The sequence below is a fragment of the Phasianus colchicus genome, chromosome 17 (genome assembly GCF_987193195.1).
Source record: "Phasianus colchicus chromosome 17, bPhaCol1.hap1.1, whole genome shotgun sequence".
Taxonomy (NCBI): Eukaryota; Metazoa; Chordata; class Aves; order Galliformes; family Phasianidae; genus Phasianus; species Phasianus colchicus.
In genome coordinates, this window is record NC_143452.1 from 102,657 (window position 1) to 114,987 (window position 12,331).

Genomic DNA, 12,331 nt, shown 5'->3' on the forward strand with positions numbered 1-12,331 from the left:
ATGCAAGACATGAGAGGAATAAACAATCTTTCTGGTGTTTAACACGTTTATATCCAAAGAACTGGTTGTACCTTCCATTGGATCCATGCCACTTTAAATTTGCTCTATGAGAACTTGAAGAAATACATCAACTTCATCTATAAAAGGGTTCCAGGATCAAAATGCTCATCAGGGTACAACACGCGTGCCGACTTACTTACAGGGAGATTTCTTATAAGAGAAGCAGGTCTAAGACATCTGTTTATCTCCAATTTAAACAACTTAATTTAGGTAGAATTATGTGTTTTACAGCTATTCACGTTGCTGTGAAAAGAAGCGCGGCTATACGAATAAGAAGTCGCGCGGCTCTGCCCTCGCAACTCCCCCCGCCCCGCGCACGGAGGCGGCCCCCAACCGCAGCCCCCAGCCGCTCCCCCCCTCGCGCAGCGCCACTCCGGGGTGCCGCCTGCCGCAGCGACGGCGGCGGGGAGCCCTCGCGCCCAGAGGCGGCCTTCCCGGGGTCTGCCCTCTCCGCCCCCCTCCCACCTACCTGAGGGCAGCCGGCATCCGTCCGCGCGGCGGAGCACAGCCGGTGGCACCGCGCGCGCAGCCCGCCTGCCTGCCTGCCGCCCTCCCTCGGACGAGGGTCCCCTTAGACGAAAGCACAGCCCCAGCCCGGCCGCTACCGCGAGGGACCGCGCCCGCGGCCGGAGCCCGGTGGCCGCGAGGAGGGAGGGCGGAGCGCCCGGTGACAGGTGAGGACGGCCCCCGCGCCGCTCCCTACCTCGCGCCGCTCTCCTCGCAGCCGGCGGCTCGCTTACCCTCGACCGCCGCCGCCCCCTCGCTCCGTTCCCCCGCCCTAACGCGGCGTTCAACGCGGCCCCGCTAGCCGCGAGGCCCCGCCCCCCGCCCCGCACTGACGGCTCTTTCCGCCAATAGCGAAGAAGACGGCCGTCCTCGAGCTCCGCCCTCACCTCCTTCGACCAATAGGAGCTATCCGTGGTGCTGCCCCTCCGCCTTCCCGGCAGGCTCGGTTGGCTCGCAGCTGCCGAGCAACGGGCGCGGGGCTGCGGGTGGGGCCGCTGAGGGCGGTGGCCGGGTGAGGCCCCGCTGCGGGCCGGGGTTGGTGCCGTGGGATTGTGCCCGGGGCTCCTCGTTCGGGAGCTTTCGCCTCATAGATGGACGTTTTTTGTTCCCCTCCCCTTTTTCCCTCTTGGCTCAGCCATCAGGAGGATGGAAATATCTCCTGCACTCACAAAGCTGTAATCTCGGCTTGCAGAAATGATAACTGGTATGTGAAGATGTTTCTAATTTTTTTGTTTCTTCACTTGTTAGTGAACCTAGGGTGGGGAGAAAGAACTGAAGTAACCTGCAGTGAGATGCTATCACTTTTGTAACTCCTTAAGCATAGTCAAGAATGTATGTTTGTGAACTACTTTATTAAGATAGTCCTGGTGGAGTATACTTTATATCACTGGGAGTCCAGGATTTTCTGAACAGTTCTTAAATCAGAGTCTAGCAATAGCAAAGTTGAATTACATGTACACTGTACAGTTAGGTTGTTGGTAATAAGCAGAGCTTGTGCATCTCAACAGCTGCAGCTATACAAGCTATACATTTGTCAAGTAAGCTCAGTATGAGTGGAGTATCAGCTTTATTAATTCAAGTCATTCTCATAATCTTATCCATACATAATGTTTGTGTTCTTAATACCTTAACCAAGTGAGTGAAAAGTTTCCAGCTAATCTGTTTAGCTTCCAGGCAAGTGATTCCACATGTTAAATTTGCTGCTTCCTCCTTTCTCCCATTCCCTGGTCTCTTAGGTCAGTGTTCGTTCTCTTATGTCCTCTATTAAGGAATAGGTTTAGTTCTGCTACATATTAATGCCATGCCTACAGATAAATTATCCTTACATCTCAAACTGAATAGCTGCTGCTTGACATTTTTTTTTTCCTTCTAGGCTAGGAAGTCTCTGTATGGCATGCCAGCATCGTTTTGTTGCAACGTTCTTAAAAGAAGAAATTACAAGTTAAACGTGCTTAAAAAGCTCTCTGTGTGTTTTTTGTTACTGTTGTTTGTTTGTTTGTGGAAAATACTCTTCCTTTATTTAATTCTGGAATTTTCCCAAGAAATTATTGGAAGTTGTCATATAAGAAGAGTAATAAAGAGCATATTCTAGGAACTTGTTTCACAGATTGTACCAGTTACCCCCAAGAATATGCTGCTCCACTAGCATATGTTTTATAACTTTCATAGAGTAATTTTCAAGATGGTAATGTGGAGTTTACACTTCTGTGAACCTGTTAGCTATATTTTCCAGCTCTTAACTCTCTTGCCAAAGCAGCATTTGTTTCATGCAGATTTTTGCATCAGGCTTCCAACTTCTTCCTCAGGCTAGATGTTGGCCTAGTGCAAGTGGAGCTGAGAACATACAATGATGAGAGAATGGAGTGGTGTTCCCACTGATGTTTAACGACTCGTAGTTGCAGCATTGTGATCAGACTGTATTGGGTTAGTGTGCATGTGAGTCTAGGATTTACAGCCTTGTGCAGCTCTGCATGTAGTCTCTTCAGTTTTTTGTGATGGCTATTGTCTCCGAACATATGGAGATCTACAGATGATAATTGTCCTCTTGCATATGAAGTTAGAGACTCCCTCTACTGTGTAGAACAAATTAAACATTTGCTAGTTAACATGAGAGGTTTTTTTATGTTAAAAAATTCTTTTTATATTTATAAAAAATAGACACATAATGCACTCCTAAACAAATTCTCAGAAGATAACCATTAAGAAAGATAATGAAAATGCTTGACTGAGATTGCATATGTGTTAATGCTAATATCAGACAATGAAAAAAAAATCAAACCTTATGTCCACATCCTGCTCATAATATTTAATATATACAGCTGAGATGATTTATGGAAGACTGTCTCAAACTTGTCTATTAGACATTTTACTGGAAATTTTTTAATGTAGTAAAGGACCAGTGATTACTTGAGAATGACTATTCTTCAGTAAGTCTTGTCTCACAGGAGACTTGTTAACAGGCTTGGAGCTTGTTATTATCTTCAAGAGAACATAGCAAGGAATTAAATAACAAAGCTACAAAGCCCATCGTTTTGAACAGATTGATGCTTTTGTTTTCTGTAGCAGAAACGTTACGTCTAGAAGAAAACAGCACTTCCAAAGAGCATCGCTTTTCTGAGGACTCTATGGATTCTGCACTTAATTCAGTAAATCTGTCAAGCCCAGCCCGTCGAAATTCCACTGAATATCGTACTTCGGGGAGTGCAGCATATTACAGGAATTCCTTTCAGCCAGTGACTGCTACCTCAAATTCAGCCCCGATCCTGCGCCGGCTGTCATTGAGCTCTGCTGGGAACAGCAGTTACTATGAAGTCAGTAGGAATCGAATACAGAGGAGGATTGAAGGTATGCCTGAACTTTCCAAAGTATGTAACAGCTTTTATGAACATGCAAAGTCCGTGAGTTATGAACAAAGAAGTTCTTTGCCACAGAAAATACGTTACATATGGAGTGAGATGTTGTGCTGTTGCCAAGCACATCAGGCTTGCTAATGTAACTTCAAATGCAGAACTTAAGCGTGCTAGAACTAATACCATGGTACAAGCCAGAGGAGTCTTGTCTGCTGCTCTTTCCTCTCACTGCTGTCGTGGACCCTGCAACAGGCTGGATTGGACAGTGCTGGTTAAACACAGCTTGTTTCCTGAGCATTTTATCAATTATTTCTGTATTGCTGATATACAGATATAGGGTTTTTTCCTGTTCCTCTGCACAGTTGAATTTCCATTTGCCACTTTCCCAGATACTGGCATCTTGGGACCTGGGAACCAAACACAAGTCAAACTAATCCCTCTAGGTATGTCATAATGCTGGTTTTTATGTTGCTGTAATTATCTGCAGTTGTATAGAGTATTTAAGACAAATGGAACTGTTTGGTACATGAAAGAAAATAAAACATCCTTTATTTTAATATATGACAAAGAATGAATAATAGAAGCCTATTGTTAAGAATGTCATATGTAAAATGAAATGTGTTAGTCCTGTACAGACTAGTGATACTTCTTCTTTTCACAATATTCTTACGCTGAAAGCTGCAAGTTCCACAACTGGACCAGATCTGAATTCACTTAAAAGGGAACCTTCAAGAATATTGAATAAGGGGGTGGTGATGGTTTACCAAAGCAAATGGTGATGTGGCAAGTTCTGTGATTGACTTATGGTTCCAGTCTGCACAGATACAAAGCTCCAAGGCCAAAATTTTGCTAGAAGAAGTGAAGTCAATCACATTCTCTTCTCATGAATACTATTTACATTTTGTAAAAACAATTGAGAAGCAAAAACATCTGTGAACTGATCGGTGAACTGTCACCCAGTCATAACAACATTCACACAGTATTACATAATCTTGTATACACCGAAAATACATTGGGAATTTCCCTCAAGAAGCATTGATCAGTTTTTATCTTTCTGCCATTCAACAAGACCTGGACAGGGTGGAAAGGGAGAGAAAAAACCTTATGAGGTTCAACAAGGGCAAGTGCAGAGTCCTACATCTGGGGAAGAGTAACTGCACGTATCAGTACAGGTTAGGGTCTGACTTGCTGGAAAGAAGCACTGCAGAGAAAGGCCTGGGTGTCCCTGTAGACAGCAGGGTGACCACAAACCAGCAATGTGGCCTTGTGGTCAAGAAGGCCAATGGTATCCTGGGATGCATTAAAAAGAATGTGGCCAGCAGGTTGAGTGAGGTGATCTCCCCTCTCTTCTCTACCTTGGTGAGGCCACATCTGGAGTGCTGTGTCCAGTTCTGGGCTCCTCACTTCAAGAAATACAGAACTTCTGGAGAGAGCCCAGTGGAGGGCCACAGAGATGATGAGGGGCCTGGAGCATCTCCTGTATGAGGAAAGGCTGAGACCTGGGGCTGTTCAGCCTGAAGAAGAGAAGGCTGAGAGAGGATATTATCAATGCTTATAAATACCAAAAGGGTGGGAGTCAAGCAGATGGGGCCAGGCTCTTGCCTGTGGAGCCCAATGACAGAACAAGGAGCAGGGGACACAAACTGGAATAAATGACGTTCCATTTGAACACAAGGAAGAACTTCTTTACTGTGAGGGTGACAGTGCCCAGGAACAGACTGCCCAGAGAGGTGGTGGAGTCTCCTCTGGAGATATTCAAAACTCATCTGGACGTTTTCCTGTAACTTACTGTAGGGAACCAGCTTTGTTAGACTCAATGACTTGCAGAGATTCTTTCCAACCACTGCAGTTCCCCCTTGAGAAAATGTCTTTCTCCAATTTTTCAGTTTAAAAGGAAATTACATCCTAATTCAAAAAGTCTTGTTTATTTTTAGGAAGAGACAGATCTCTTGGTAAATAATGACAGAACAGTCTGTCTGAGCTTTCATAATACCTTTACTGAAGAACTGATTAGAATTTCTCCAACACATACATATGAGAGTTTACCTGATAAGAAACATCTAGAATGACCACAAATCCATTTCCTATCTTCTGAAAGCAAAGTATTATTTACTAACCAGCTAACTGCAGGAGAAGACTCTTAACAGAATAGAAATTTATGTTCTTAACATGCTCCTTTTTGAAGAAAATGGTAGAAAAGAAAGAAGTGAGGAATAGAGGATGCTTAAACCAACCTGGATCCACTAGAAAACTTCAAAGTAGGGACAGTTACAAAAGCTCAGCTATTCCATTGAGGGAGTAAGCACAAAAAGAAAGACTGAAGCCTTTAGCTAGCAGTTTGTCAGAAAACAGTCTTAAATATGCGCAAGGGTGGAAAGAGACTTCCTATTTCCTTAAATGCAAGCAGATTGAAACAGTTTCTTTTGATTTCTGTATCTATGATTTTCATAAGCAGTTACAAGAACGGTGTTCTCAGATTGGATATTATGAGTAAATGCTTGTGTTGCATTTAAGGAAATAATAAGCAGCAACTATTTCTCATCCAAGAAAAAGACAAACACGTAAACTGAATGAGCAGCTTATATACATATATCCCCTAGATATCTGCAGCACTCCCATGGTGTTGGCAGAAATGGCAGAGAATTTATAGAGATGCATACCTCCTCAAGCAGAAAGCAGAGGTTACTAAGGCACACTACCCCAGGTATCACCAATAGCAGTAGAAGCTTGTGCTTAGGCAACTCAAGTACACCTTTCACCCCCCACACGAATATTAAACATTACCATCATAGCATCCCCCCCCCCCCTTTTTTTTTCTTTCTTTCCTTTTAAATTGTCTTTTATCTCAGGCCCACGAGATGCATGGAAATCACATTTGGATTTTCCAGTCATGAGTAAAAACAGATTTTTAGAAACATTTTTGTGCTGTTGGTTTTGTTTTTAAACTAAATAAAAAAGAAATTAATTCACAATTGTCTCCATTTATTATTGATATTTAAGTTTTGAATTGAAATCTGCTTTTTCCCATTCTGGGCATGCAAAGTAGTATAACACTGTCTTGTCCATGCAATTTAATATGTAAAGAGTAAACGTTTTGCCTGGTAAACTGGCCACAACTCACTGTATTTTTTGCTATCCAACAATTTGTCTACAGTAACTTCGAGTTTCCCATTCCAAGTCCTTCATATGATATCTCCTTTTTCTCCCAAGTAGTAATAAGGGTCAGAAATACTACTTTCATTTTTCAGAATTTTAGTAATAGTATTTAGTATTTAGATTGTTCCCTAGGGAAGGGATGATTGAACAGGAAACAGCACAACACCTGTATTTTATAGCCTTTGTTCCTTGGTTACTTTTTTGATTAAGATAACTATATACATACTATAATATGGAAGGGGGGTGAAGGGGGAGGAGGGAATTATTTTTCCCCAACAATGTATTTTTGTAAATGCTGTAACATTTTTGCTCCTTCACGTTTTCCCTCCTGCCCTCAGACTCATTTTTGCTGACAACCCTGTGCTCTCAAAGACATGTTCTAGGCTAATATTATAACAGGGACGCTCTCTATAGGTGCCAGTTGCTTCTCTTTTCTTATCATCAATTTTCAGTTAGTTTTAGCATCATAATAGAGAAGAATTATTTTCCTGACTTGCCACCAACCACTTCTCACTTCTGACACTCTACCAAACTGATGGATGTTCTACATAAAGCAACACTTTCCTTCTTCCCTTTTGATTTAGTAGATTTTTTTTTATTTTAATGTTTGTTTCAGTCTACATATTGAAATAGGTTTTACTGGGCACCTTTACTTCTCAAACTTTCTGCATTCAGGTTTGTAAAGAAAGGCAGACTTTTCTTCTCCAAGATCAGACAGACAGCACATTCTTTGGCCAACAAATTCTTGTTTCTTAACAATACTGACATTTTGCTCTGCCAAGCATTTAAAAGTGCATTCCTTTTAGAGACCTTCTCTTCGTTACAGTCTATATGTAACTGTGATACATATTTTCTCTGTATTTGGGAAAACCTAATAACAGATACAATTTACCACCAAAAATATTTGCAGTCATGACTTCATCATAGACTTTTTCCTACTTTTCCAGTACTTGTTTGATACTTTCTTTTTCTAGTAAGCAAAAATTCTAAGCCCTTGTCCTCCAGTAACTGTCTTTCATTTTCTGATACATTCAAAGATAACCTTTGGAGGCATGCCTTTTTCTGGGAAGCCAAGTTCTAACAGCAGAAAAAAATTTCAAAGGCTGTATGGAGAGCATCAACTACAATGGCAATAATATCACTGACCTTGCTAGAAGGAAGAAATTGGAACCTTCTAATGTGGTAAGAACATAACTTTATCATCATCTAAACTTCTGCTTCTCCTTCTAAGGAAAGTTTGTGAGTGTGTGTGACAGATGTTCTGAAATCATATAATATATAAAACAAAGTTTGTCACATGCCTAAAGATTTCATTATACATACTTTTATGATTTTTTTGTTGTTGTTGTTTGTTTGTTTTTAGTATCTGGGAACCTGTTTCTGCTGGGATTTAAGTTTCAGCTTTACAGAATTAGCCTTCAGCATCAGATGAATGTTTTTTAAAAGAAAACCAGTAGATCAGTATATACATTTTTGCTTTCATCTTATAGTAACCCAAAACTAGGATAGACAGTATTTATTGTTAAATCAATTGCAGTGTGTCAAGGATCTAAATCCTGTTATCTTCCATCCCCACAGAGCAAGTTGCGTGGGTGTGCAAAATCATTAGAAAGGGATGGCTCAGAGCCATTTTATGGGAGCTCCGTAAAGCATCAAGATACTAAACTTTGAAACTGTTATTTAGCTTATTAACATTACAGGGATTATTAACATTACATTCTATTTTTTCCTCTCCAAAGCATTCATAGTTGCTTTCATGTTTAAACTTGTGTCTTTCTGTAAGGGTTGATCAGGAAATCACTTTAATTTCTGTATTTTTAAGAATCTAGGCGTTCCTAAAATAGTTGGTGGATTACATGAGCAATGTGGGTAGGAAATAAATGTATTATTACCCTGAATTTGAGATAGATCTGTTCAAGGCTTTCTTCTGTACAGTACTGCAGCCTTCACAAAGCCCTGCTCACAGTATGTATAGTTTGATTACTGCTTTTTTTCTTTATGTATTTTGCATAGTACATAACAGTAATGAAGAATAAGATATAAGATAAGCATGTACAGTAGAAATAAAGTGCAATGATTCTTCTTGGACAGATGTGCAACTTCTGAGATGTCTGTAGGACAAATTCCAGCTTTTGAAAAGCATAGCACAGCTAACAGTTCTGTAGAGTGTCTATAAACTCCTCTTTCTGGTTTATTTGGATGTGAATTTTCTGTTTGCTTGTTTTGTTTGTTAGTTGATTACATTCTGTTGCCTGTGACATTAAAGCAAAATCTACATATGTAGATTTGGTAGTGTTAGAGGTTTACCACTAAACTGTGGCATGCTAGTTTAATCTGATGATTCACTTCTGAGAATATAAAAACAGAAGTGAACTTTGCTTTCAGATGAATTGTTTAAATTTCTTCCGCTCTTCAAAAACAGAATCAGTTTCACTTATGAAATCAACATGGATGTTTATGTTTCTTACAAAAAAACTTTTATTCTTCTAGTTTTGAACCTGATTTAGCATGAAAAATACTAAGCTGAAACTACTATTTTTGTTAACCACGTTTATGTTAATGGCACTTAAGCAATCCAACCAGGATCAAAGCTCCATTGTAGGAACTGTGCAGATGCATAGCAGTAGACATATCCTGCCCTAAAGAAAAAGCAAAAATAAGTAACGTAATGAAATGGAACACAAAGTAATTGGTAAAGTTATAAGAAGCATCATAGGGGGAAAAAAAAAAAATAGATGGACAAAGAATAAAAAAGAGGTTTGAGACAAAAATAAAAATGTTCTTACTGTCAGATTTCAGAAGTTGTACAAGGAAAAGGAGTAAAAAATTAAATTTATACAACGAGGATGTCCAGAAAATCTAAGAAGTTAATCTTGATTTTACATTGAACAAAAATAGAATGAATAAAAATCCTTAGGTCTCACAAATACGTATGTTATGATCATAAATGCACCATTAAGAGTCTTTCAACATCTTCTTAAGCAATTTATTCATTTTATCTTTAGAGGGTAACAATGTGGAGCAAAAACGTTTTGCAGTCCTCTGTGATAGAACAAGTGGCAGCAAACCTTTGAGGAGAATGAGTAAGATGGATGGCCTTAAACAGTTTTTGCTTTTATTAATGGAGCCTGATTTGTTTTCACAGAAATGAGGCAAATAATAAACATACACAAAAAGGAGAGTAGGAGATAGAAGGACAACAAGAAAAAAAAAATGGAGTGTCAAATTTTCTCCCAAATGGACTTGCAAGAGTTGACAGTGACTTACTAGAGCATTAATTTCTTCTTTACAGCTTTATTCAGGTCTAAGACAGAAAAAAAGAACATGCACACGAGTCTTCCAATCCATATTTTCTATGTTATTTAAAGTAATAAGGTTATGTATGGTACTTTATGTTGGTTTCATTTACATGTACAGGTACTAAAATCTAACAAGTTTCTCAAAACCTGTAACAGAAAAATGCTGAGAAGAATCAAATTTATTGCTCTCTCTCTTCACATACATTGGGCTTATGATCCTCCCACTTCAGTGGCTGCTCTTCCATGTATTACTGAGTGCAATCATGTACAAATATAAGATAAACATTTTCTTTGAAGTATTTATAGTATGTTGCGCTCAAATAAATATTTGAGAAAAATAAAAAAATAACCTGACAGCTATTAATCAGAGTTTTATTGCCTTTAATATATGATCCATCCTGATATAGCAATTATTGTTGTTTTAGTAAATGCATTACCTCACTATTACAGGTTTATTTTCAGCCAGTATATATATCCTTTTCCTCAACACAACAGAGAACTTTCCAATAGCCAAAAAACATTCTGCCTTTAAATTAAATTAATCTTCTTGGAAATATTACTCTTCCAACTCTCCTGTTCTGTATGTCAGCTACTGCTCAAAGCTGTCTACTGTTCCTCCTGTTAACCATACAGTTATTAAAACTTGGTATATGAATACCTTTTCATCATATTTATCCACAATAAATGAATGAGACTTCTCCCCATAGAATCTTTCTATGAAACTTTCCATCCCTCTGTCTTTCTGCTAAATCTCAAATAATCTGAACTGCAGTTCATTTAGATATTAGACCTCAGGTTCAGATAACATCCTTGAGGTAATAAAATGTTATTGTCTGACAGATCTAAAGTGATATTTTTCCTGTAGAAAATTCCATGGGGCACTTACACTGAAACTGAGAAGTGTTTTTCCTTCTCTTGCTGAGTGAGGGTTTAAATAGGAAATGCATAAACACAGAGCAAAATTTGGAAGGTAACATTTCCCATCAGGTCTTTTCAGTATTACAGATACTAAACTGTACAATCAACGTAAGTGAAAGCAGATACACGTGAGATGCTTGTCAGCATGATCAAGATGAGACATGAATGCTGTCTTCAAAGGGCAGCATGGTGACTTAGAATATTTTGAATTTTAAAATATATTTTCTTCTTATAAAGTCAATTTTGTCTCTGTTTCTCCTTACGTATTTACTTTTGGCTAATGACTTAAAGCAATGAATGCAGCTACATGAATAGGTATTTAGATTTTTGAGTACCAGAGAACTTAGAAATAGACATGCTTGTATTCTGTTTTATGTGTTTTACTTGTAATCTGTTTTTGCTTCTCAGTACAATAGGCTCTCAAACCAGTCAGAGCAAGAAAAAGATTTTTAAGACGTGCATGTGCTGATTAAGGTGATTGAATTTTTTCTACTATTATTTTCCTTTTAGTTTAACAATAAAGAAATACATTAAAAAAATGCAGTAGGGGAAAGATCTGCCCATGGATTTGTTGTATTTGTGCATATCTAAATAGCAGTACAGGCATCTTGTCATCCCAAGGACACCATGGAGTATTCATATAATATAAAGAGAGATGATGGGGATTTTCTAATAACTAAATTGGAAATCAGAAATGTTACTTTTTTTTTTTTTTTTTTTTTTTTCCCAATTTACCAGTTTGCAAGCAATGCCTCCTTTTCCATAAAGACAGCTCTTCAAGAAAGCCCATTTCTAGCACTCACAGACCTGTGCAGAACACCGTTTTTCATAGATGACAGACAGTAACTTTACAGTAACATCAGCCATTTCTTTCAACACTGTCACAAATACCATTCAACAACAAATAGCATTCAACTAGGCCTCAACTTCCTAATTTCATTGAAGCCTGTATACCTTTCATTCAGTGTTAACATTACTTGAAAAAAAGTGTTTGGACGTTACATTATATTATCCTCCGTTCATCGTGTTGTAGCAGATCTAATCTTTAATGAAAACGAGACATGTAGGAATCCTATTTGAACTTTTCTTTTATCTTCACTCTTATTTCAAAAAGAAAGTCGTTGATTAAACACACCTAGTGAGAAACCAACATGTGATTATCATCTATAATAAATGATACTCCTGCTTGCTAGTATAATTGTATTTGCTTTTCTTGTTGCCTTTGCTTGCTTCATCCACACCAGTAGATGTGTTGAGAAAACTGACTGGGAGAAAAGAGGTCATTCCCTGGTCCTGGTTACAAAGACAGCACAGACACAGCCCATGGTGACTGAAAAACAAGGAATAAAGAGGTTCAAGACTGTACTGCAAAAGTGTATTGCAACTGCAGGTTGCTTAAAGAAGTAGAAGCAAAGGGAATGTCCACAGGTTTGAAAAAGTGGCCTGCAACTACACAATATTCATTGTTTCAGAAAGGAGATTTAACGATGCAAAATCTTTGGCAAGAAAACAGTTGTTTTTAGGGATCAAATAGAGAGAGAA

The 12,331-nt window shown here is 39.0% G+C and overlaps 1 protein-coding gene and 1 long non-coding RNA gene across 8 annotated transcripts in view; one reads left to right on the forward strand and one right to left on the reverse strand.

Annotated features, from left to right (window-relative positions):
* Positions 1–12,331, reverse strand: part of LOC149915563 (sex comb on midleg-like protein 2) — a 71,352-nt gene that overhangs the window by 3,120 nt on the left and 55,901 nt on the right. Inside the window, exon 1 of one of the 7 annotated variants that reach the window (XR_016471965.1) lies at positions 1,236–1,305. The exons of 1 other annotated variant lie outside the window; for it this stretch is intronic. Coding sequence is in view for 2 of the 6 variants with exons in the window: in XM_090152195.1 (XP_090008321.1) it covers positions 72–87 (16 nt within the window). In the remaining 4 variants the exon portion in view is untranslated. Of the gene's footprint in view, positions 1–71; positions 521–763; positions 902–953; positions 1,093–1,235; positions 1,306–12,331 lie in introns of those variants that run through there. 5 more of the 7 variants (XR_016471964.1, XR_016471963.1, XR_016471962.1 and 2 more) reach the window with 5 other exon arrangements.
* On the forward strand, positions 1,180–3,988 carry LOC149915564 (uncharacterized). Its single transcript, XR_016471966.1, has 2 exons — positions 1,180–1,270; positions 3,130–3,988. It is a non-coding gene; the product is annotated as an uncharacterized LOC149915564 (long non-coding RNA).